Genomic DNA, 27,289 nt, shown 5'->3' with positions numbered 1-27,289 from the left:
GGGATGTGGGCGTTGCTGGCTGGCCAGCATTTCTTGCCCATCCCTAGTTGCCCTTGAGAAGGTGGTGGTGAGCTGCCTTCTTGAACTGCTGCAGTCCTCCTGCTGTGTTGACCCACAATGCTATTAGGGAGGGAATTCCAGGATTTTGACCCAGCGACAGTGAAGGAACGGCAATATATTTCCAAGTCAGGATGGTGAGTGACTTGCAGGGGAACTTGGAGGTGGTGGTGTTCCCAATATGTCTGATGCCCTTGTCCTTCTAGATGGAAGTGGTCGTGGGTTTGGAAGGTGCTGTCTGAGGATCTTTGGTGAATCTCTGCAGTGCACCTTGTAGATAGTACACACAGCTGCTACTGAGCGTCAATCGTGGATGGAGTGAATGCTTGTAGATGTAGTGCCAATCAAGCGGCTGCTTTGTCCTGGATGGTGTCAAGCTTCTTGAGTGTTGTTGGGGCTGCACCCATCCAGGCAAGTGGGGAGCATTTCATCACACTCCTGACTTGTGTCTTGTAGATGGCGGACAGGCTTTGAGGAATCAGGAGATGAGTTACTCACTGCAGGATTCCTAAGGAATGAGGGCAGAGTTGGCTGGAGAGAACTGAGAAAGGAGGTTAACAGAATAGATGGTTGAAAAACAATGGCAGACATTTTAAAGAAACATTACTGACTCACAGCAAAGATATATCCCAGTCAAGAAGATGAATTCTAGGAAGGGGATAAACTGACCATGGCTAACCAGGGAATTTAAGGATAGTACCAAATTGAAAGATAAAATGTATAATTTGACAAAGATTAGTGTAAATCAAAGGATTAGGAGAGTTTTAAAAGCCAACAAAAGTTGACCAAAAACATAATAAAAGAGGGAGAAAATAAATTATGAGGCAAACTAGAAAGTAATGGAATCATGGAACTCTCCAGCACAGAAAAAGTCCTTTTGTCCCATCGCATCTGTGCTGGTCAAAAACAACTACTGAACTTGGCCCATAATCTTGTAGGCCTTGAAATCGTAAGTGCATGTCCAAATACTTCTTAAATGTTATGAGGGTTTCTGCCTCTCCCACCATTACAGACAGTGAGTTCCAGATTCCCACCTCAGGGTGAAAAGCTTTTTCTTACATCTCCTTTAAACTTTCTGTCCCTTATGTTAAATTTATGCCTCCAGTCATTAATCTCTCCATTAAGGAGAAAAGTTTATTCCTGACTACCCTATCTATGCCCCTCATAATTATGTCCATCTCAATCATGTCCCTTCTCAATCTCTTCTGCTCTGAGCAAAACAACCCCAGTCTGTCCAGTCTCTCTTCATAACTGAAACTCTCCAGTCCCAGGCAACATCTTGGTAAATATCCTCTGCATCCTCTCCAGTGCTATCACATCCCATAAAAACATATAGTAAGAAATTCTTTAAATACATAAAAGAGAAAAAAAAAACATTGAACATAAGCCCCTCAGAGAATGAGGCTGGGAGATGATAATCGAGATCCGGGAAACGCCGGAGGAATTGAACAAATTTTTTGCATTAGCCTTCATGGGAGGGGATACCAATAGCATTCCAGAAATATGAAATAATCAAGGACTAAAGACAGTGGAGAAATAAAACACAATAACTATCACTAGGGAAAAAAAGCACGAGGGAAACTAATGATGCTCAATGCTGTTAGGATCCCTGGACCTGTTGGTGTTGCATCGTAAGACTTTAAAGGAAATAGCTACAGAGATGGTGGATACACTGGTTGTAATCTTCAAAGAATCCTTAGATTCTGAAAAAGTCCCAAGAATTGGAAACAATTAATGAAACACCCAGAATCAAAAAGGCAAGGGAGTTAAAAACCAGGTAACTGATGGCCATCAACAACCTGGTCCACCTACGTTAACACCACGGTCAGGAAAACACTGCAATGCCTCTGCTTCCTCAGGAGGCTAAGGAAATTCGGCATGTCCATAAAGTCTCTTACCAATTTTTGTAGATGCATCATAGAAAACATTCTATCTGGACGCATCATAGTGTGGTATAGCAACTGCTCTTCCCAAGACCACAAGAGAGTTATGAACATAGCCCGGTCCATCACACAAACCAGCCTCCCATCCATTGACTTCATCTATACTTCCCACTGCCTCATAATCAAAGACCCCTTCCACCCCGGTTATACTCTCTTCCACCCTCTTCTGTCAGGCAGAAGATGTAAAAGTTAGTATACATGTACAAACAGCTTCAAGAACAGTTTCTTCCCTGCCGCTATCAGACTTTTGAATGGACCTCTTTAACGTTAATGTTGATCTCTCTCTGCACCTTCTCGGCTGCTGTAACATTGTATCCTGCACTCTGTTCTGTTACCCTGATGCACTTGTATCGTACAATCTACCTTTAAATCATGTAAGAGAGCACCTTTCACTGTACCTTGGTACACGTGACAGTAATAAATCAAATCAAATCAAATTATAGTCAGTTAGCTGAACATCTGTCATTGGGAAGATATTAGAGGAGAATTTAGACAGATGTAATATAACCATATAGAGTCAGCATGGCTTAATGAAGGGGAAATCATGCCTGACAAATTTACTACAGTTCTTTGAGGAGGTAGCAAGTAGGAACCAATAAATGTCATATATTTGGATTTCCAAAAGGCATTTGATGAGGTACCATGCATAAGATGGCTTAATGAGATAAGAGCCTATGCTTTTGGGGATAGAAGATTAACATGGACAGAGAACTGGCTAATTAATAGAGGACAGGGAGTTGGGATAAAAAGGGCATTTTCAGGATGGTAACCTGTAACTAATGGAGTGCCACAGAGATCAAGGCTGGGCCCACAATTATTTAAAATATAAATGACTTGAATGAGGGAAATGAATGTACTATCTCCACATTTATGGATGACACAAAAATAAGTGGGAAGGCAAGACGAATCCCATGGGGAGTGTACAGAGAGATAAGAAAGGTTAAAAGAGTGGGCAAAAACTTAGCAAATGGAATGAAATGTGGAAAAATGTGAGGCCATGCACTGTGGCAGGAAGAACAGAAGAGTTAAATGTTATTGAAAAGGGGAAAGACTGCAGAAAATTCAAGTGCAGAAGGATTTAGGATCCTGGTGCATGAATCGCAAAAAGCATGGCATCCAAGTTCAGCGCATAATAGAGAAGGCACTGGTCAGACCTCACCTGGAATACTATGAACAGTTTTGGTCCCCTTATTGAAGGAAAGATAAATTGGCATTGGAGGAATTCCAGAGAAGGTTTGCCAGGCTGATCCCAGAGATTTTCTTCTGAGGAAAGATTGAGTAGGTTGGGCTTGTACACATTGGAATTTAGATGAATGGAAGGAGACCTTATTGAAATATGCAAGACTCTTAGGGTGTCTGACGGGGTAGATGCAGAGACGCTGTTTCCCTCTTGGGAGTGTTGAGGACCATTGGGCATAATCTCAGAGTAATGAGTCACCCATTTAAGACAGAGATGAGGAGGATTTTATTTCTCTCAAAGGGTAGTGAATCTGTCAAATTCTTTACTGCAGAGAGCTGTCGAGACTAGATCGTTAAAGATATTCGAGGCTGTGATAGATAGACTTCTGATCATTAAGGCACTCAATGGTTATGGGGTTAAGGCAGGAAAGTGGAGTTGAGGATTATCAGATCAGCCATGATGTCACTGAATGGCAGGGCAGACTCAATGGGCCGAATTGCCTACTTCTGCTCCTATGCCTTAAGGTCTTATGATTTCCTGAACCAGGGTCATCTGCAACTGTTGCTCAAATGCCACCCTGAATAATAGTGCTTGGTATACCTCCGTTTTTACCTAGCTTTCTGTTCTTCTTCAATGTCCTATACCCTTCAATATTCAGCACCCAATCTTTGTCACCCTGCAGCCATGTCTTTGTAATGTTTATCAGATCATATTTATTTACTTCAATGTGTGATATCAATTTGTTTACTTTGTTATGAATGCTATACACATTCAGATACAGCGCCTTCACTTTTTTCTTTCTGTTATCTTTTATAACATCTAGATTAATTGTTGGTGCTATCATTAGACAGATTAATAAATTGATCAGAGGACTCAGGAAATCCAGACCCACAACTATATGTTTGAATCTTAATTGCTCTCTGGAGTTACATGTAGGCCAGTCCAGACGAGGATGGCAGTTTCCTTCCTTAAAAGACATTAGTGAACTAGATGGGATTTTTTCAACAATCGACAATGAATTCACAGTTATCGTTAGACTTTTAATTCCAGTTTTTTTTAAAGATTAAGTTCAAATTCCACAAGCTGCCATGATGGGATTTGAACCCGGGTCCCCAGAATATGACCTGGATCTCTGGATTAACAGTCCAGCGATAGTACCACTAGATATTATCCACATGTATATCACCTATATACTAGGTGTATTGCCTCCCCAGAATATTGTATATTTTAATCAGGTCACTTCTCATTCTGGGCTTTCTCCCTTTCTCCTGTTCCTCTTGGATATATTACACACAGTTCCCTCATCTTAATAGATTATAAATAGCTGAGGCCCAAACCCTTGTGTAACGCTGCTTGTTATTGCTTGCCAGCCTGAAAATGACCTATCTGTTTCTAGTTCCTGATTTCTGTTTGTACCAATAATCAGTCCTTCGTACACATATTTCCTGCAATCCCATGAACCTGATTTTATATAATCACTTCTTGGTTTTTGAAAATCCAGATGCATTGTGCATTGGTTCTCTTTTATCAGTCCTGCCAATTGTATCCTCAAAAACTCTAACAGATCTGTCCAACACAGTACCTCATTTAGAGATCCATGTTGAATCTGTCTAATTATGTTGGGATTTTCACTGTCACTTCTCCCCCAGAATAATTTCCAGAATTTTCTCTGCTACTGATGCCAGACTAAATGACCTGTTTATTCTGTCCCTGCTTTCTTGTATAGAGTCAGAAGTCACACGACACCAGGTTATAGTCCAACAGGTTTATTTGAAATCACAAGCTTTCAGAGCACTTCACCTGATGATGGAGCAGTGCTGCAAAAGCTGATTTCAAATAAACCTGTCGGGCTATCACATGACTTCTGACTTTGTCCACCCCAGTCCAACACCGGCACAAGCACATTATGGCTTCTTGTACAGGAGACTTGACTTTGATGAGGTTTCACACAATTGGCGAGTTACATAAATTCCAAATATGTAGAATAAAATATGCCTCCGCGTGGATGGAAAGTTGATTGACAAGCAGGCAACATAGGATTACTGAATGTGTCTTAGATAGACCAGAATTGCACACAGTATTCCGATAGTGGCCTAACCAATGTCCTGTACAGCCTCAACGTGACATCCCAATTCCTGTACTCAATGCACTGATGGATAAAGGCACTATCCTATCTTCTTCACTATCCTATCTACTTGCAGCTCCACTTTCAGGGAACTATGAACCTGCGCTTCAAGGTCTCTTTGTTCAGCAACACATCCCAGGACCTTACCATTTAATGTATAAGCCCTGCCCTGATTTGCCTTTCCAACATGCAGCACCTCACATTCATCCAAATTAAACTCCATCTGCCACTGCCCACATTGCAACTAAATTCAGTTAGATTGCAACACAGTCCAGTGAAGAACTATTTGTCTCGATTTCAAGTCTGACATTGGGTGCTGATGTAATTCAGAAGTGACAAATTCAACCAAACTATCTCCACTTCCCAAAAAAGGATTCCCACATAAAGGATAGCAGGTCAAGCAAGAATGAATCTCCGGTAAGACAACTGAGAAGGTGAACATGTTGTCATCATTGACAAGTCAATCACTGGGAGGGAAGGAGAAAGCACAATGTGTTCAAGAAGGAAAAAGTCCACTTACTTAAGCACAGATCAACAGGTAGACTGAAAACCAAATTCCACACACACAATTTGAATATGTGATACATACAACTTTGTGAAAGGCACAGTTAAGAAAATACAAACAACAGGTAATGATCCTGATACTGCAAAGACACTAAAAGAATGCACTTATATCATCAAAGACCCCAACATGAAAGAAATGCAAGAGTTTTAAGACTCTCCAAGTCAAGATAGATTGAGATCTGCAATTCTATCAGGAAGACAATCCAAGTTAATTATTTATTACTGCACAAACTCACATACTTCCAAGATTGAAGAAAACATGTTCAGGGAAAACAGTGACACTTAAATTCATCTGAATTTGTAAGAATCCAAAACTTGGGGACACTGGTAAATATAAACAAATCAAAGTGTACAACTATATGATAATTATGAGGGAAAGCAACTTAAGGGGAAGATATTCTTGGGTCTGAAATGGTTAAGATTGAGTGCGGTAAGCACTGTGATGAACTGAGGGCATTCTGGCTAAGTTTGCAGACGATACAAAGATAGGTAGAGGGACAGGTAGTATTGAGGAGGCGGGGAGGCTGCCGAAGGATTTGGACAGGTTAGGAGAGTGGACAAAGAAGTGGCAGATGGAGTACAATGTGGGAAAGCATGAGATCATGCGCTTTGGTAAGAAGAATAGAAGCATGAACTATTTTCTAAATGGGGAGAAAATTCAGAAGTTTGAAGTGCAAAGAGACTTGGGAGCTCTGCTCCCAGGATTCTCTCAAGGTAAACTTGCCGGTTGAGTCAGTAGTTAGGAAGGCAAATGCAATGTTGGCATTTATTTTGAGAGGACTTGAATATAAAAACAGGCTGTATAAGACTCTGGTCAGGCCACATTTGGAGTATTGTGTGCAGTTTTGGGCCCCATATCTTGGGAAAGATGTACTGGCCCTGGAGCGGGTTCAGAGGAGGTTCGCAAGAATGGTCCCAGGAATGAAAAACTTAACATATGAGGAATGTTTGAGGACTCTGGGTCTATACTCAATGGAGTTTAGAAGGATGAGGGGGGATCTAATTGAAACTTACAGAACACTGAATGGCCTGGACAGAGGGGATGTTGGGAAGATGTTTCCATTAGTAGGAGAGTCTAGGACCCGAGGGCACAGCCTTAGAGTAAAGAGAAGACCTTTTAGAACAGAGATAAGGAGAAACTTCTTTAGCCAGAGGGTGGTGAATCAATGAAAGTCACTGCCACTGAAGGCTATGGAGGCCAGGTCATTGAGTACATTTAAGACTGAGATAGATAGGTTCTTGATTATCAAGGGGATCAAGGGTTACGGGGAGAAAGCAGGAGAATGGGGTTGACATATTTATCAGCCATGATTGAATGGCAGAGCAGACTCGATGGGCTGAATAGCCTAATTTCTGCTCCTATGTCTTATGATCTTATGGTCTTATGATATCACTGAAACTGGGTCAGTGTGCAAAAGGAGGTTGTGGGAAACAAACCTGAGGCTAGTTCACTCCCCACAGTCTCTGTGGTGATGTCAGTCACACTCTAGTTGCAGCAATGCAATAAACTTCATAAAAACTGAAAGAACAGCAGATGCTGTAAATCAGGAACAAAACCAGAAGTTGCCGGAAAAGATGTGTGAAGAAAAAAAATCAAAGTTAACGTTTTGGGTCAGGTGACCCTTCCTCAGAACAATAAACTTCATGTTGTTTACTCAACAAGACACTTTCTGGTGAGGGGGGACCAGAAAGGTAGGAATCCTAATCCAATGGATCACTTCAGGTTTGAAGGAAGCTAAACACAACAAATACTGGATCTGTTTTTCTCTCTCGTAGGTGACTATTTTGTCTTTGTGTGGCAGTGTTCTGATGAGACACAAGTCTGCTTCTCATCTCTTCTGTTTTCTTCATTGCCCTCAATGGGAAAAATATTAAAACAAATTCTGACTTGATAGGTGCTGCAGGAGATGAAGATAGCAAATAGTATGTTGGCTATCATAGTGAGAGGAGATGAGTACAGGAACAGGGATGTCTAGCTGCAATTGTACAAGGCCTTGGTTTAGCCCAGTTGGATGGATGGTTGGTTTACATAAAGCACTGTGATGTCAACAGTGTTGGATTCAATTCCCATCACTGGCTGAAGTTATCATGAAGGACTGACCTACTCAATCTCTCCCCTCGCCTGAGGCATGCTGAGCCTCAGGTTAAACCACCAGCAGTTGTCCCTTTCTTATGAGAGGGCAGCCCTATGGTCTGGTAAGATTATGATTACCTTACTTGCAACATTACAACAACCACCACATTCTCCAGGGTAATTAGGGAGGCAAATAAATGTTGGTCAATCTGCAATGCCCACATCCTGTGAACAAATAAAAGAAACAATTTCTACCTGCCACTTCTACATTTGCCCTAATAACATGTACCTGAGTTTTTCTAACAAACATCTTGTTATGTCTTCAGAAAAATTCTTCATCATATCTGCTGCAATCACTTATTAATCTGTTTCCCCATTCAGTTACCTCTTAAATAAAATCCATAGGTTTTGTCAGCATGAACTCCCCTCTGCACGAGTTATGCTGGATGTCTGTGATCAACCTACATATTTCTGAATGCTCATTGCGAAGAGACAACAGAGGGACAGAAGAAGAGAAATAGAGAGGGTTACAGAGCAAGAAAGGCAAAGCAACAACAAGACAGGGAGAGCAATTAGCTTATGAAAGAGGCAGTAGGAGAGAGTCAGCATGGGAGACAGAAACAAAGAAAAAAAAGTGGTTAAAAAAGGAGGGATACAGAAATAGAAAGAGAAGAAACAGCGTGAGAGGGAAATGGAGGCCAAGGAACAGATAAATGATTGTTATTAAGCATTTAATTTTCTATGATTTTCCTTCGGCATTTCAAATTGTGTCATTTATAGTTTTCTTATCTTATATTTTATCACTTTTTTTAGCAACTGAAGCAAAGCATATCTTCAATCAACAAGGAACCCGTGTTTAAATATCCCGGACTACTGTCGGTGTCAGCCAGAGTTGTGAAAGATTGGATTGTCTTATTTCTCGGGACAGATGATGGACAATTAATTAAGGTCAGAAGCGATGTTTGTTACATTTATCCCCAAAATGCAGTATAACTGGACTGAAAACCAATTGCAGGCTGCTGTCTGTCTATTCATTGAGTGGCAGCTCGCAACTCAGGAATGGAAGCGTCGCCATTAACATTGACCAACACCCAGAACATTACAGTGAAAAGTGTCTTTTCCATTCACCACTTCACTCTGTTAAAATGTGGCCTTTAAACATGCACTCCCTTTGCCTGATGTTAAAGTGAGAAGGGAGTGATAGGATTGCGATGATGGCCTCACCTTGCCCTGCAACCCCAGCCCCCCCATAGACCTGCTGCCCGGTCAAAATCTGCCTGTGCCCTGACAGTGATATGATGGAGTGGAAATAGTGAGTCATGAGCTTGCATTCGAGCCTCACAGGATTAGCCAGCCAGTGATAGGAATCACCACAGGCCTGGAGATTGTTGTAGGGATTTGAACACTGAATCCAGGTTGACATTCTAGTGCAGTTCTGAGGGAGTACTGCCCAGAAAAGATGTAAAACCAAAGCCCTGAGCAGGTGACATAAAATATCCCATAGCGCCCTTTTGAATAAGAGCAGGGATTTTAACGCCCGTGTCCTAGCCAGTATTGATCACTCCATTGTGAGGAGTAGAACAGATTCACTGGCTACTATCACATTCTTTGTGAGTCTTTACTGTGCACAAGTTAGTTGTCTTATTTGTCACAATATTTTCATGACAGAAACTACAGTCCCTTGCCTGTGAGAAACCTATGATATAGAAAGCACCGAAAAACAATCATTACCTATGCCTCTGTCTCTCTCTTTCCCACACCCTGCCTCTAAAACATAACCAAATCTTGGAAAGTTCCTCCAATCAATTGCTGGAATTGACTGGGCTGAACTGATCTCAATGTGGGGGAAACCTGTTGATCAACATCAGTAATCTTCTGTAGGTAATATGACAGCACGCAGTTCATTGACAATATCAGTAACTCACAATATGACAAATCATTGTTTGGACATTACACAACTTTAACTAATGGTAGTCTGATCAATTATTCTTTCCAGGTCAGTTAGCTCTATCAGCTGGCTGGCTTGTTTGCAATGCAGAGTAGCACCAACAACACGGGTTTAATTCCCTCGCTGGGAGTGGTCCTGCCTGCTCAACCATGTGTCGTCACCCTCAGGTTAAACCACCACCAGTTATCTCTTTCTGGGACAAAAACAGAAGTTGCTGGAACAGCTCTGTAGGTCTGAAGAAAAAAATCTGTGAAGGGTCACCGGACCTGAAATGTTAACTCTGATTTATTTTTCTTTACAGATGCTGCCAGACCTACTGAGCTTTTCCAGCAGCTATAGTAGGAACTGCAGATGCTGGAGAATCCGAGACAACAAGGTGCAGAGCTGGATGAACACAGCAGGCCAAGCAGCATCAGAGGAGCAGAAAGGCTGACGTTTCGGCCCAAAGGCTGACGTTTCGGGTCTAGGCCCGAAACGTCAGCCTTTCTGCTCCTATGATGCTGCTTGGCCTGCTATTTTCCAGCAGCTTCTGTTTTTGTTCCTGATTTACAGCATCCGCAGTTCTTTTGGTTTTTACCTCCTTCTGGGAGACTGTCCTCCAGGAACAATGACAACTTTACTTCGTAACCAGATCATTTTTCAATACAATGTACAATGTTAGTAGAACCAACAAGCTGTGATTCCCCTTGTATCTTTACATATTCAATTTTGCTTAAATTCAAAATAATTAAGTAAATGAAGAAGAAGGATTACATTAATACAGCACCTTGCACAACCCTGGGATGTCCTTCAGTGATTTACAGCCAATGAAGAATTTTCAAAGTGTAGACAATGCTGTCATTTAGGAAAATGAATCAACTGGGAAACTTAGTGATGTGACGTTGAGGCAAATTTATTACGTTATCATTTCCTTGCAGCTTATTCTGGACAAATCCCTAAAAGTAATTCGTCCAATTGTTCTGGCTGATTTGGAGAGTGAAAGCCCAATTCATCACAATGTGATATTTGATCCATTGGACCAAAATTATTTGTACCTAGCATCTGAGAATGAGGTAAGATAATGATTTCCTTGTCTATCACAGCATTGCTATTTTGCATGCAATAATTTATTAATTTATTTTTGAGATAGAGTGCAAAAGGCAAAGGTTATTACCCATTGTCCATCTTGTGTTGCCCTGAGAAAGTTGTGATGGGCAGTCTTTTTAACCCACTGGTCACTGTTTTAGTGTAATTGGGTGTCTACCTGCGTTGTTTCAGATGGCATTTTGGAGCCAACCACATTGACATCAGACTGGAGTCACATGTAGGTCAGATGGGTCAAGAGGGCAAGTTTCCTTCTTTAAAGGCCAATTAGCCTAATATCTGTGGATAGGGAAAATGCTAAAGTCTATTATTAAGAAAGAAATAGGATACTTTTAGAAAAGCTTAATGGAATGCAGCAGTCAATATGGTTTTGCAAATGGGAAATCATGTTTGAAAAATTTTCCAGAATTCTTTGAAGATATAAGAAACAAAGTTGATAAAGGGGTCCCTCGTCGACTCCACACTCCCCACCAGCCCCACCACCCCTGGCACTTTTCCATGCAACCGCAGGAAGTGCTACACTTGCCCCTACACCTCCCCCATCACCCCCATCTCAGGCCCCAAGAAGACCTTCCACATCAAACAGATGTTCACCAGCACATCTGCTAATGTGGTATACTGCATCCGCTGTTCCCGTTGTGGCCTCCTCTACATCGGGGAAACCAAGTGGAGGCTTGGAGACCGCTTTGCGGAACACCTACACTCGGTTCGCACTAAACAACTGCACCTCCCAGTCGCGAACCATTTCAACTCCCCCTCCCACTCCTTAGATGACATGTCCATCCTGGGCCTCCTGCAGTGCCACAACGATGCCACCCGAAGGTTGCAGGAACAGCACCTCATATTTCGCTTGGGAACCCTGCAGCCCAATGGTATCAATGTGGACTTCACAAGCTTCAAAATCTCCCCTCCCCCTACCACATCCCAAAACCAGTCCAGCTCATTCCCGCCTCCCTAACCTGTCCTTCCTCCCTCCTAAGCCCTCCTCCCACCTCAAGCTGCACCCCCATCTCCTACCTACTAGCCTCATCCCGCCCCCTTGACCTGTCCGTCCTTCCTGGACTGACCTATCCCCTCCCTAACTCCCCACCTACACTCACCTTTACTGTCTCCATCCCCGCCTCTTTGACCTGCCTGTCTCCTCTCCACCTATCTTCTCCTTTATCCATCTTCTATCCACCTCCCCCTCTCTACCTATTTATTTCAGAACCCCCTTCCCCTCCCCCATTTCTGAAGAAGGGTCTAGACCCAAAACGTCAGCCTTCCTGCTCCTCTGATGTTGCTTGGCCTGCTGTGTTCATCCAGCCCTACACCTTGTTATCTCAGATTCTCCAACATCTGCAGCTCCTACCATCTCTTGATAAAGGGGAACTGGTTGGTGTAACGTATTTAGATGTCCAGAAGGCATTTCATAAGATGCCACATAAAAGGTAATTGCACATGATAGGCGTTCGCGGCTTTGGGGATAATGTGTTAACATGGATTGAAGATTTGTTAACATGCAGAATTGGGATTAATGGGTCTTTTTCAGGTTGGGAAGTTGTAACTAGTGAAGTACCACAAAGATCAAGCCTGGTGTCTCAAGTATTATGAGCGACTCAGAGGAGGGGTCTGTGTGTAATGTATCCAAATTTCTTGCCAAAAAATAATTGGGAGAGCATGCAGTGATGAAGACGTAAGGAATCTTGCAAGGTGATATAGGTAAGTTAAAGGAGTGGGCAAAAACCTGGCAGATGAAGGTTAATGTATGAATGTCTGAGACCATGCACAGTTGGTAGCAAGAATCAAAAGGCAAACTATGATTTTAATAGGGAGAGTCTCCAAAAAAGGTGCAAAACAGAAGGATCTAGAAAGTTCTTGTATACCAAACACAAAAGGTTGACATGCAGATGCATCAAGTAATCAAGAAAGCAAATTTTTTGTCTTTATTGCTTGGGCCTTGGGAGTTTAAAACCAGGGAAGCCTTGTTACAACTGTTGGAGATGCCATACTCAGAGTACTGTGTAGATTTTTTGGTCCCCGTATTTAAGAAAGGATATACTGGCATTGGAGTCAATAAATGTGGAGCTGGAAGAGCACAGCAGATCAGGCAGCATCCGAGGAGCAGAGAAGTCAATGTTTCGGGCCAAAACACTTCATCAGGACTGGGGAGGGGGAGGGGAGCCCAGAAATAATTAGAGGGAAGCGGGGGGGGCTGGGGGAGGGTAGGTGGGATGGAGATAGGTGGATGCAGGTAGGGGATTATTGTGGTTGGTCAGTGGGAAGGGTGGAGTGCATAGATGAGTTGGAAGATGGACAGATTGTGGGTGGAGAGATTTTGAAGCTGGTGAAGTCAATATTCAGGCCATAGGACTGTAAGGTTCCAAAGCAAAATATGAAGTGTTGTTCTTCCAGTTTACATTTGGTCTCACTCTGACATTGGAGCAGGCCAAGGATGGATATGTCACTAGGGAGTGGGAGGGGGAGTTCAAGTGGATGGCAACTGGAAGGGCGGGTTGGTTGGTGCATGCAGAGCGTAGATGCTCTGCGAACTGGTCCCTGAGTCAGCGTTTGGTCTCCCCGAGAGAGAGGATACCACATCAGGAGCAACAGATACAATAGATCAGATTGGATGAAGTACAGGTGAAACTCAGCCGGATCTGGAAGGATCGTTTGGGGCCTGGGATGGAGGTGAGAGGGGAGGTGTAGGGGCAGGTGTAGCACTTCCTGCGATTGCAGGGAAAAGTACTGGGTGTGGTGGAGGGGTTGGTGGGGAGTGTGGAATCGATAAGGGAGTCTCGGATTGAATGGTCCCTGCGGAAAGCGGATGGGGTGGGGAGGGAAATATCTTTTTGGTGGTGGGGTCTGATTGTAGGTGGTGGAAATGTCAGAGGATGATGCGTTGTATTTGGGTTGTTGGTGGGGGTGGGGTGTATGTGAGGACTAAGGGGACTCTATCCTTATTGTTGTTGGCATTTCAAAAGTGATTTGCTAGACTGATTCCTAGGATGAAGAGGTTGACTTATAAAGAACGACTGGACAGGCTATTCCTTTATTCATTAGAGTTTAGAAGAATGAGGGGTGATCTTGTTGAAACACACAAAGATTCTGAGAGGCCTGACAGGGTAAATGTTGAGAAAATGATTCCAGTCGTGAGGAAATCTCAAACTTACGGACACAGTTGCAGAATACTTATTTAATACTCGGATGTGAAAGATTCTTTTCTCTCAGAGGGTAGTGTAATGTCTAGAATTCTCTACCCCAGAGATTGTGGAGGATAGATCACTGGAAATTTATAAAGGGACAGATCAGCAATGATCTTATTGAATGGCAGGGTAGGCTTGAGAGACTGAATTTCTTATTTCTTATATTCTTAAAGGGATATTAATGAATCAGTTCAGTTTTTATGATTTAAGAATTAGGAGTTTTTAAAAATCATTTAGTCTTTTTCTATCTTCAGAAGCAATAGAAGGATCATTACGCATGGAATGTAATAAAAATCATCACAGTGAAAAGTTTAAGAAGACTGTTGCTGGGATCAATAACAAGCAAATGGTGCATACAATAATCTATATTTATCCCTCTACTTTCTGTCTCTTTCTCAATCTCTCTCTCTCTATCACCACCTGCTCCTCATTCGGACGTTGTACTCATTATGTAAGACCATATGACAGCCTATTGAATCTGTTCTACCATTCAATGAGATCCTCCTCACTTCCACTTTCCTGCCTTTTTCCCATAATCCTAGATTCCCTTATGATTAAAAATCTGACTAGCTCAGCCTTGAATATTCTAAATAACTCAGCCTCTACAATCCTCTGTGGTAAAGAATTTCACAGATTCAGTACCTTCCTAAGAAGGAAGGAATTCCTCTTCAACTCTGACCAAACTGGGCAAGCCCCTTATTCTGACATTAAACCCTCTGACCTTAGACAAGGGGAAACAACCTCTCAGCATCTACCCTGTCAAGTCTCTTAACATTTTTAAAATTCACTCGTGGATTATGGCCATCGCTGGCTGGCCAGCATTTATTGCGCGTCCCTAGTTGCCCTTGAGAAGGTGGTGGTGAGCTGCTTTCTTGAACTACTGTGGTCCACATGCTGTGGGTTGACCTACAATGCCATTAGAGAGGGAATTCCAGGATTTTGACCCAGCGACAGTGAAGGAACGGCAATATATTTCCAAACCAGGATGGTGAGTGGCTCAGAGGGGAACTTGCAGGGGGTGGTGTTCCCATGTTTCTGCCGCCTTTGTCCTTCTAGATGGAAGTGATCATGGGTTTGGAAGGTGCTGTCTAAGGAACTTTGGTGAGTTTCTGCAGTGCATCTTGTAGGTGCTATACACTGCTGCCACTGAGTGTCGGTAGTGGATGGATTGCATGTTTGCGGATGTGGTGCCAATCAAGCGGGCTGCTTTGTCTTGGAGGAAGTCAAGCTTCTTGAGTGTAGTTGGAGCTGCAACCATCCAGGGGAGTCAGGAGGTGCGTTACTCACTGCAGTTTTCCTAATCTCTAACCTGCTGTTGTAGCCCTGTGTGTTTATGTGGTGAGTCAGTTGAGTTTCTGGTCAATGGTATTCCTCAGAATAGTGGGGGATTCAGTGATGGTAATACCATTAAATATCAAGAGTCAGTGGTTAGACTGTTATGGGAGAAAGTCATTGCTTGGCATTTGCGTGGCACCAATATTAATCGCCTCTTGTCAGCCCAAGCCTGGATACTGTCCAGATCTTGTTTCATTTGAACGTGGACTGCTTCGGTATCTGAGGAGTCGTGAATGGTGCTGAACATGGAGCAATCATTGACAAACATCCCCACTTCCGAACTTATGATCGAGGGAAGGTCATTGATGAAGTAGCTGAAGATGTTTAGGCCTAGGACACTACCCTGAGGAATTCCTGCAGAGATTGTCCTGGAGCTGAGATGACTTACCTTCAATAACTATGACCATCTTCCTACGTGCCAGGTATGACTCCACCAGTGGAGAGTTTGTCTTGCAAAATCCATTGATTCCCGTTTTGCTAGGGCTCCATGATGCCACACTTGGTTGAATTCAGCCTTGATGTCAAGGGCTGTTACTCTCACCTCACCTCTGGAATTCAGCTGTTTGCCCATGTTTGAACCAAGGCTGTAATGAGGTTAGGAGTCATAGAATCATAGAGTCATACAGCATGGAAACAGACACTGCGGTCCAACCAGTTGATGTCGACCATAATCCAAGACCAAACTAGTCCCACTTGCCTGCACTTGGATTATATCACTCCAAACATTTCTTATTGATGAACTTATCCAAACGTCTTTTAAAAGTAACTGTATTGAAACCACCACTTCCTCTGGCAGCTCATTCCACACATGAATCACTCTCTAAATAAAAAAGTTGCCCCTCATGTCCTTTTTAAATCTTTCTCCTGTCACCTTAAAAATACACCCCCTACTTTGAACTATCCCACCCAAGGGAAAAAAAAAACCTTGCTATTAACTTTATCCATGCCCCTCATAATTTTATAAACCTCTATAAGGTCACCCCTCAATCTCCTACACTCCAGTGAAAAAAGTCCCAGTCTATCCATCTCAAATGACTGTCATTTTCCATCCCAATATGTTTCATTTAAGAATTACCATTTAAGCTTCTACTGTCTGCTCAGGCAGTCAGGCCAGTAGATTGAGCATTCAAGAATTGAATACTGCTTCCACAGGTTTCTTGACTCAAACCGCGATCGAGAAGAAAGTTGTGAAGAAGACTTGAAGCATTAACTCTGCTTTCTCTCTACACTAATGCTGCTGAGTTTCTCCAGCAGTTTCTGAGTTGTTTCGGATTTCAAGCATCCACAGTATTTGCTTTTATTTATGTCAGGAAGATCTTGGTATAGAGAATAGAATGAACAGCCCAATGTTTGCAATAAAGGTACATTTGTGCAGATAGAGATCAGTGCTCAGTGTCAATGAGCATAGGTACATTTTTGGCAAATTATGGTAGGCAATTATGGTCAGTGGGTTTGCAAAGAGTAAGTCAAAGCCAACATTAAATAGACACAAAAGTTAAAAACTGAGGATGTTGGAAGTCTGAGAAAATGCCAAAAACACCCAGCAGGCCTAAGCGGCATCTGGGAAGAGAAAAACAGAGCTAATAGGTGGAATTTTGGCAAGGGTCAGAGGTCATTGCAGCCAGCTGGAAAGGGATCGATGCTGTTGTGAAGCTTAACACCAGTGACTGCAGAAAATATTACCCAGTGTTCCAAGTCATCCACCTTTCATGGAATAAATACATTTCATATATATTCAATTCTTCAAAGGGTTTGTTTCCTTTTGAGGAATTCTTAGAGAGGAGCAGAGATTTGCTGCTTCCTTTTCACTCTGTCCTCACAGAAATCACTGTAACTGTGTTGAGTCCGGGAATATATTGTGAGTTCAGTTATGGATATCCCCCGCCCACTAACTTGGTCCTGACATCTTTGATTCCTTGCTTGGATACAATTTTTTTGAGAGTTTTGATCTATGAAATTTAATCTAAACAAGTTTCCAAAGATACCGTTCCAGATTCACAAACTAGGTTCTTTGTTTGTTAGCTGCCTTAGGAGGAGGTCAGTGAAAACCTGCCTTCATTCTGTCATCATAGAATCCCTACAGTGTGGAAGCAGGTCATTCAGCCCATCAAGTCCACATCAACCCTCTGAAGACCACCCTCCCAAACCACACCTTCCCCACCCAACCTATCCCTGTGACCTCACATTCCCAATGGCTAACCTAACCTACACAACCCTGGACACTATTGTCAATTTAGCACGGCCAATCCACCCTAACCTGCACATCTTTGGACCGAGGGAGGAAACTGGAGCACCCAGAGGAAAGAGATAGTAGGAACTGCAGATGCTGGAGAATCTGAGATAACAAGGTGTAGAGCTGGATGAACACAGCAGGCCAAGCAGCATCAGAGGAGCAGGAAGGCTGACGTTTCGGGCCTAGACCCTTCTTCCAGCTCTACGCCTTGTTCACCCAGAGGAAAGATATGCAGACATAGGGAGGACTTGCAAACTCCAAACAGGTAGTTGCCTAAGGGTGGAATCGTACCAGGGTTCCCGGCGCCATGAGGCAGCAGTGTTAACCACTGAGCCACCGTGCCACTATCATTTAAGTCTTGCTTTTATTCTTTCATGGAATCTTACCATAGAAGACACTTCTTTACCCATCCCTAATTGCTGTTGAGAGGGTGACAAAGATCTGTTTTCCTGAACCGGTATATTCCTAACAGTGTTGTTACAAAGGGAGTTCCAGAATCTTGACTTGGCCACAGTGAAGAAATACTTCCAATTAGGATAGTGTGCAGTTTGAAGGGGATTTTGCCTGGGATGATATTCCCATGTATCTGCTGGCTGGATAGTGTAGGTCGTGTATGTGGAATTTGTTGTTGAAGGAATCTTGGCTGGCTATTGCAGTGACCTTTTAGATAGTACGCACTGCTGCTACTTGGTGTTGGTGAGGGGAGTGAATATTGAAGGTGGTAGATGGAGTGTTAGTCACGTTGGCTGTTTTGCCCCAGAGGATGCTCCCACCCTGGGAAAAAGACCATGGCTATTCAACTTATCTATGTCCCTCGTGATTTTAAAAACCTCTATAAGGTCACCCCTCAGCCTCTGACACTCACAGGGAAATAGCTCCAGCCTGTTCACCCTTTAGGGCATAGATTTAAGGTGAGAGGGGTAGATTTAAAAAGGACCTGGGGGGTAACTTTTTCACACAGAGTATGGAACGAGCTGCCAGAGGAAGTGGTGGAGGTGGGTACAGTTACAACATTTAAAAGGCATCTGGAAGGGTTCATGAATGGGAAGGGTTTAAGAGGGATATGGGCCAAATGCTGGCAAATGGGACTGGTCAGATTGGGATGTCGCAGCTGCATTGGACCAAAGGGTCTGTTCCCATGCTGTATGACTTGATGACTCAATGACTGTATCTGGTTGAGCTTCTTGAGTGTTATTGAAGTTCTACTCCTCCAGGCAAGTGGAGGGCATTCCATCACACTCCTGTGGGCAAGCAAGGGAGAGACAGGAGGTAAGCTACACATTATGGAATTTCCAGTCTCTGGCCTGCTCTTGTAGCCAAGGTATTTATATGCAATTTCTGGCCAATGATGATGCCATTGAATATCATGGGGAGATGGTTAGATTTTCCTTTGTCGGACATGGTCACTGTCTGGCACTTGTGTGGCACGAATGTTGCTTGCCACTTACCAGCCCAAGACTAAATTGTTGCCCATTTATGCTGCACATGGCCATGGTCTACTTCAGTATCTGAGGAGCTGCGAATGGTGCTGAACATTGTGTAATCGTTGGCAAACATCTCCACTTCTAACTTTATGACGGAAGGAAAGTCAACAATTGGAGGTCAATTGGCCTAGGAAACTATTCTGAGGACCTCCTGCAGAGATGTCCTTGGGCTGGTGATGAACTTCCAGTCAGCAGAACAGTGTCCCACGTGATTCGCATTGACATTATGAGGGCTGTTTGACGATAACTTGATGGCCTTGATGTTAAGTGCAATCATGCATTTGTTGAGTTCATCTCTTTTGCCCAAGTTGGATTAAGGCTACAATGAGTTCTGGAGTCTAGTTGCTATGTGTCAGTGAGCAGGTTATCACTGTGTAAATTCTTCCTGACAGTACTGTTGACAACATCCTCCATCCTTTTGTTGATCATGGGGAGTCGATTGTTAAGGCAGTAATTGGCAGTGTTGAATTTGTCCCTCTTGACAGTGTAACAGGGCCTTGCGTTTTGCTGGTATATTGTTCTTGCTTTACTGCAGTAAATGTGTACATATTAAAACTCGTTTCTCTGCGGCATAATGCCATGTTTAGGCAGCATTAGACTGCACTTTTACTGGTTGTTATGTTGATGTAGAGTTGATGGGCCAAATGGCCTTTTCTGTGCTGTATGAATCTATGAGCCATTACATAGCGAGCTGATTACTGCTTAAGTGCTCCATAGCCAGTGAGATTCATGTCTTTTGATTTTAAGGGCAGAAAATTACAGACCCCTGTGAATTCAGTATGCTATAGAGATGTGTATCTTATACTGAGATCTCAGTCATTAACAGCAGCCCAGTCTTAAAATAGTGAATTATGCAACTGAGGCAAGGCAGGACTATCGCTGACGTTTTATTTACAGTGTGTCCAGAAGCATAAATTTTTTATATTGCCTTCCCTGCAAATAACTAACAATGAATCTGCTGTTGATCACTCTGGGAACAAAGAAAGTCACAGTTTGTATTTTGTTGTATCCATAAGCATGCAACTTATGAGCTTCGCTAGTGAAGCTGGGCAGTGTAGGGTAGAATGTGGACTGCACTGAAATACAGAAGGATGTTAAAAATTTGCAGAGTCAGAGGCAATCAGCAAATTAAATCCCATAGATCCATAGATGTATGAAGTGTTTGATTTTCGCAGCAGGGATAAGGAGGCTATTTAATTCTTCAAAGGAAAAGAAAAACTACGAGAAGCAAAAAGATCCAGCAACACAAAAAAAAACGCAAGTTGGAATATATCTGATCCCAAAGGGATGTGGTGAAGGTGAAGTTGCTCTATTCCAGGTGCAGTCTCAGGTGTCAGTGGGAAATGGAGTGGGTGTTAGGGGTTATGAAAACGTGGGGCTGGCTCACCCAATAAAACAGCAATTTATATGCAACCCTGTCAATTTCATGAATTGTATTAGCAACTCACAATGTATATTCCCCTCGCCCGGGGGTCTTATTGCACACTGGGTGACCATTTTGCAGAGCATCTTTGTTTAGTCCAAAATAACCCTAAACTTCCAGTCAGCTGCCACTTTAAACTTCTGCTCCCATCCCACTCTTCACTCCTTGTTAGCCTATTGCAATAAAGTTCATAGGAAGCTTGAGAACCAGTCCCTTCTATTTTTAGTGAGTGCTTTATTGCCTTCTGGACATAGCATTGCATTTAACATTTTTAGATCTTAACCACTGATGCCATTCTTTTCAGATAGTCAGTGGTAACAATGATAGATCACTCCTTCCATCCATTCGGAACAGACTCTCACTTTCTGGTTCAGATTCCCAACATCTGCACGATATTGATTTTATTTTAGTTTTAATATATTCAAATTTCCTATCGTGATCTCAATTGCTACTTCCCCCCTTTAATATCTTCACTCAATCTGCATTCTGTTTTCAAATAGACAAGTGATTTTTGCAAATTTCTTTTCTTCCTGTTCATTCCTATGAAACTTGGAATCTTTTTGATGTTCTGAACTTTTTTTTTCTGAAAATATAAAATGCGACTCCTTGTTCTACAAGTCTTTCTTCTCAGAAGGGACCAGCCTAAATCTCCAGCTCCCCAGATCTTTCTCCCTCTCGCGCTCTCCTATTATAAATAATAATTTTCAAGACGAGGAGGCAACAAGCAAACCACACGAATGTTAGTGAAAGTAGCTCACAGCACCAGCTTCAGCAAAGCAAAATTTCAACTTGTGACTTTGCTGGCATGTGTAGTGTGTGGGCTATTCTCTGCTATTTGCTAATTATAACTGTGAATTGCAGTTAACTGCTCAGTTCTCAAGTCTGTTTGGAACCATTACAGTAATAGATGTGTGCAGTAAGTGTAACATGTACCCACTACATCTGCTAGGCTTTGTCTAGAGTGAACTATAGTGTAAAAAGAGGTTGCTTCTAGATTTACAAATGGCAATTGTTACCATACAGCCGCACAGCACAGAAAGGAGTATAGCACGTGGAAACATATCTTCATTCCTTCATAATTGCTGGGTTAAAATGTGAGCCCACTTCTAAGAGTACTGTGGGGGCATCTACACAACATGGAGGACAGGGCTAGCGATGGCACCTCACGACTACTCTTGCCGAAACACGCTGACTGTATTAAAAATACAGTGTTTCTATCTATTGATTGTATATTTGCAGTTTTTATGCTTGCATTCCATAGCATATTTCCTCATACTGCTCCATACTAAATTGCATTTGACTATAGCCTACACACTACATGAACCTGCCATTCTTGCTAAAGTCACTGCACCATTTCCCAAAGCCCCTGTTTTTATATTCTTACTCCGAACTCCAAATGAGGTTTCTGAATACTAAAATCCAACACTGACCCTTGGGATATCCCAAGTCCAACCTTGCAACACTCCAAGAAATGATCAATAGCCCTGAATCTCCCCAGTTTTGTGCCCAGAATACATGATTCCAACACCAGTGATGACCACCAGAGCCATGCATATGGTCAGATGATGCATATGCCATCAGTCAGTGTGACAGGAACCTATTGCAGGAGTGAGCCTCTGTGTATTCAGCCTCTGGGCAATGGCAATAAAAGGTGGCAAAAGCAGCAACTTCGAAGCAGGTGGTGGTGAAGAAACCCAAAACCCACAAGAAGGTAGAAAATAAAACACAGGGAAGGCCAACATCAACAAAGACCAGTGTTTCCATCTCAAGACTGATGGGTAAATGTTGCTTTACAACTTCAGCCTTAATATAGGAGATTGCCCCAAAACAGCAGCTTGTAATAGAAGGCACTGTGTTTAGGCTGGAATATTAAAAGGTATAGATGGATTGGTCAGGTGGGCAGACCAGTGGCAGATGGTATTTAACCCTGATAAGTGTGAAGTGATGCCCTTTGGAAGAAGAAACGAGATGAGGAAGTAATAATGAATGGCAGAATACTGGTTAGGTTAGAGGAACAGAGGGATCTTGGGTTAATTATTCACAGGTCCCTGAAGTTGGCAGAGCACATAAATAGAGTAGTTAAGAAGGCATATGGGACACTTGCTTTCATCAGTCATGGCATAGAGAATAAGATCAAGGCGACAATGTTGGAGTTGTACACAGCTGAAGTACTGTGTGCAGTTCTAGTCACCTCACTACAAGAAGGATGCAGTAGGACTAGAGGAGTTACAGAGGACATTCACCAAGATGTTGCCTGGGATGGAGATATTGAGCTTTAAAGAGAGACTCAAAAGACTTGGCTTGTTTTCTTTAGAGCAGAAAAGACTGAGGGGGGACATGACGGAGGTGTAAAAGATTATGATAGGTATGGACAGGGTGAATAAAGAGCAGCTGTTCCCCTTGTTTGAGAGGTTAAACACAAGAGGGCATAGCTTTAGGGTAAGGGGCAAGAGATTCAGAGAGGATTTCACTCAGTGGGTGCTGGGAAACTGGAGTGCACTGCCAGGGAAGGTAGTGGGAGGCTGGAAAGCTTACAACCTTTAAAAATATTTGGATGAGTACTTCAAATATTCATAACATTCAGGGATATGGACATGTGTGGTAATTTGGGGTTAGTGCACTTTTGGTCGTAGTTATGTCGATGCAGACTTGAGGGACTAATGGGCCCTTTCTGCGCTGTGTGATTCTATGAATCTATTCCTGAATGTCCTTTATATTGGGGCCACATTTCCAGGCAATGTGACCACATGGGCAGCACCATATCTGTGACAGGCAGCTGCTGTTCTGTTGCTTGACAGTGACACAGAATGATGACAATGTGTTCCTGTAGACGCTCGCTAATTGCACAACTCAGTAGTGCCATTGACGATAAATGCAGCCTTTTCTGACCATGTTGTGACAGTTCTTTTGGAAGTAGTTTGAATTTTTCTGTTCATGCCGTGACATTTCCTCTGCAGCAAGTTTGAATGAGACAAAATATGAAGATAGCCCTCAGGCGATGGAGATGCCTTCTAAAGTGTTCTTGTTCTTGTGTCCCATAGGTGAGAAGGATAAAAGTGGCTAACTGTACACAATACAAGTCATGCATCGATTGTGTGTCTGCACAGGATCCATTCTGTGATTGGCACGTTCTGGAGAAAAGGTCTGTTTCTGCTACATAGGCACTTAAAAGTTAAATAACAGCCTTACAAGATACTGCTCACATATCATTTGTGTTGCTCTGATCAGTAGCAAAATAAGAACAAAACTTTGAGACAGAGTAATCTATCTGTCGCGAAAGTCTTATCCCCTTTAGATTTGCTGATTTTTGGATTGTACTACTTCTGCCACCTATCTCAATCTTTCTCTCAATTCTCAGGATAAAAATCATTTGTATTCACTGAATTTCCAATTCATGTGAAATTTCAAAATGGCCTACTTTGAAATTTTTTGAGATCCTGATCAAAATGGATTTATAATTTCTTTGGTATTAGCTGTTGCTGGACCATTTATTAATATTACATTGAAACAACTCCCTCAATTTGAAAGGTATTTTTAAATTTTATTTCTACCCACATTTTAATGTAAAATTTATGTTTAATGTTACATATATTCTTTGTCACTCTTATTTTCCTTTTATTAAAAAATTAGCCCTATATTCTTGGATGTCAGCTAGTCCATGAAGTGGAGGAGCATTCAGAGAGGTCATAGACCAGACTGGTTAAAGACGATGACTCTTTTGTTGTGGGATATTGGTGCCCTGGTTGAGTTTCTACGACAAGATGAAGTTTACTTTAACTGAATCTGTGGAATCAAATAGAGCAGAAGTGTTTGTTCAACACCATGGGAATGATTGACACCTTGTCATATGCCAGTCTAACACCCCGCTCATAATTTAAGCCCAGGGATAATTCTGGTCAACCTACACTGTACTTCCTATGCTATACTGTCAAGGATGCTGCCTGTGGAGACTGGCACTAGTGAACTCAGCTTGAGCCATGGCCAATGAGAACGCTCAAGGACCAAGTCCCAGCCCAATGACCAATTTCCATCAATTCTTGAACCTCTAAGTTTCCGTCTGCACATCACCAAGTGAGGGCCTAGTAACTGCCCCATTCTAATTCCTCAGCCACTATTCTAAACATTTTCTTCTTCATTGTCAGCTTGCATTGTCCAAATATAGTTTCCAGAACGGGGACTGTCCAATAAAAATCTCTGTAACCAGTTTAACAGCATATTGCATTCACCAGACTCCAGCAAGTCAGAGAGAGACAGCATGGTGTCCAGTACTGTAGGGTTCTGGTTTGCGATCAGTAATTTGCTGATTTTTAAGTGGTTCGAATCACCCCTAGATCCCTGGTTCTGACACTGGACTTATTTAGGGATGTGAAATGAAGAAGGCAGTAGACAGATGTTTCAGGGCAAAAGAACCTCTGTGTTTATTAAAAAGAAAAGCTAAGTATAATACAAAAAATAAAGACAAATGTAATAAACAGGGAAACTGACAACCAACTATACAGCGGGCAATAATTAAATGCACTATTAAATTAAACACCAGATTAAACACAATTTGAAGCTAAACAGCAGTTTTAATTACAGAAACTTTAATCAGACTTCCTAACCTTGGGGTTCCGGCACTATTGCCACCTACCTTCCCCTCCTTGCTAGCTAGGTTGGAAACTTTAGGGTCTCGGGAGTTTCAGGTCACCATGGAGGAAAATACAGTTTTAAAATGCGTCCGGTGGCTGAGGTTCTTGCTGTCAGTTCTCTTGGCTCAGAACAAGCCTGTGTCTGAAAGCTCTTGTTTGAATAGCGTTTTGTTGGAATCCCCCCTCTCGGATATCCTTTGTTGCGATGATGCTGTTGGCTTGGCTTCCTGACTCAGCTTCTCTGTTCAGCCTCTGTGGTTCTTGGTTCCGAAGCTGTTTGTTGGGCCTGGACCCTGTGGGGAAGCTGTCTCTGTAGAAGCTTGCTGTTGAAAAGGCTTTCTCTCCCCCTCCAATCAGATTAGGGCTAGCAGTTATACAGACTGTATGCCCTGTTACCTCCTCTCAAATCTGTGTTGTCTGTTGTGTTTCTGGTGTCCCCTTTGAGGTCGGTTGGCTTCCTGACAGTTAAGAGTATGTGTGAATGTGCTTTGATTGAAGTAGAATGTCCAGTATCTGTATAGATTCCATAATGTCCACTGATGGGTAGCCCAAAGTTTTAAAGTTAGTTTCAGTTGCAAATGTTAGGTTTGCTTGATTGTTCTGTTAGAGTTGAAGTGTGGATTGGAATGCCAAAATGAACAACTGTCCCAGACTGAAATCATTCTGGCTGTGTGTGTGTTGTGTTGCAGCCTGAGTTCAGGCCTTTGTCCAGCACTTTAGACATTAGGAAAGTCCAGGTTTTTCTCAAGTATTTTGGACAATGGGATTTTTGCTGAATCCTACAGTACACCTCAGTAAAATGGCATGAACAAATACTGAACAAGATAAAAGGGATCATGGAATTCTGGTCTTTATAACTAGAAGATTAGAATACAAAGTGTAGAAGTTGTGCTTCAGCTTTAAAAAGCCTCAGTTAGGTCACATCTGATATTACAGTGGGCCTTGGAGGAAGTACAACGTAAGGTTGACTAGAATTATCCCTGGACTTAAATTATGAGAAGACATTCCCTGAACTTTAGAAGGTTGAGGTGACTTGACTGAAGTTTTTCAAAATACTGAAAAGAGCAGATAGTTAGTTTGGGAGAACTTTTTCTGCGACTTTAAGGCTAAGGCGCATGGTCAAAAAATTGGAATCTGACTTTTCATCCATAAAATTAGAAAACACTTCATCAAACTAAGGGTGGGAGAACTCACATCTGCCCATTCCATCAAAATGCTGCATCAATAACTAGACTTAAAACTGATATTAGTAGAGTTTTGTAAATCAACTATCACAAGGATAAGGGTACATAGAGTCAGGTTGTAGATCAACCTTGATCCTATTACATAGTAGGACAGACTCAAAGAGTTAAGTGGGTCCTTCTCAGTCCCCCTGGTCCTATGTTCCTCAGTCTGGTTTGGCAGAGAGATGTCAACCAAAGAAACACCTTGGTGTTATTCTCCAATGCTCAGTTTTATACAAAAATGTAAACCCATCTGCAATATTTTATATATTGAAATGCTAACCACTTCTTGGCAGAAGCCTAAAATTAGCTTGCATGAATATTACAAGTGAACAATTTATCTAACATTCAATGTCTTGGGCATTGTACAAGTTTTAAGCTATGAATTAAGGATGGCATTATATAACTCCCACTCTGTACTATGTGTAAACCGTATCTTTTAAAGGTGTTACTTTACCAGTGAAAGTGAAAGCATGAATCCAAATTACTACATTACCATGAAAGATGGAATCAACAGCTGTCTAAGAGTAACCTTAAACCCGTTGGTGATAGATCAGTCTTTCAGGAAAACAAAGGTAATGGACCAAAACATTTGAAATTTCACCTTGGAAATTTGACTTGTCTAAAACCCTGACTGATCACACTGCACACCAATTTGGTCTTCACATTATATAAAGTATATTGAGGCACGGGAGATGGTGCAAAAATAAGATTTACAAGTGTCATACCAGAACCTAGAGGGTATACCCATCAGGAAACATTGAACAGGCTTTTACATTGCAGCACAGCAAGGAGGAGGCCATT

At 42.3% G+C, this 27,289-nt stretch overlaps 1 protein-coding gene across 2 annotated transcripts in view; it reads left to right on the top strand.

Moving 5' to 3' along the window:
- plxnc1 (plexin C1) overlaps positions 1 to 27,289 on the top strand; it is a 115,569-nt gene that overhangs the window by 14,307 nt on the left and 73,973 nt on the right. For both annotated transcript variants that reach the window (XM_048610423.1, XM_020515381.2), the window contains exons 2-5: positions 8,757 to 8,891; positions 10,809 to 10,943; positions 23,676 to 23,776; positions 26,931 to 27,060. In XM_048610423.1, the coding sequence (XP_048466380.1) occupies positions 8,757 to 8,891; positions 10,809 to 10,943; positions 23,676 to 23,776; positions 26,931 to 27,060 (501 nt within the window). The remainder of the gene's footprint in view (positions 1 to 8,756; positions 8,892 to 10,808; positions 10,944 to 23,675; positions 23,777 to 26,930; positions 27,061 to 27,289) is intronic.

Source organism: Rhincodon typus, chromosome 22, assembly GCF_021869965.1.
Source record: "Rhincodon typus isolate 14 chromosome 22, sRhiTyp1.1, whole genome shotgun sequence".
Classification (NCBI taxonomy): Eukaryota; Metazoa; Chordata; class Chondrichthyes; order Orectolobiformes; family Rhincodontidae; genus Rhincodon; species Rhincodon typus.
The sequence above is the reverse complement of the archived record's forward strand: the minus strand, read 5'-3'. Positions and strand labels throughout refer to the sequence as shown.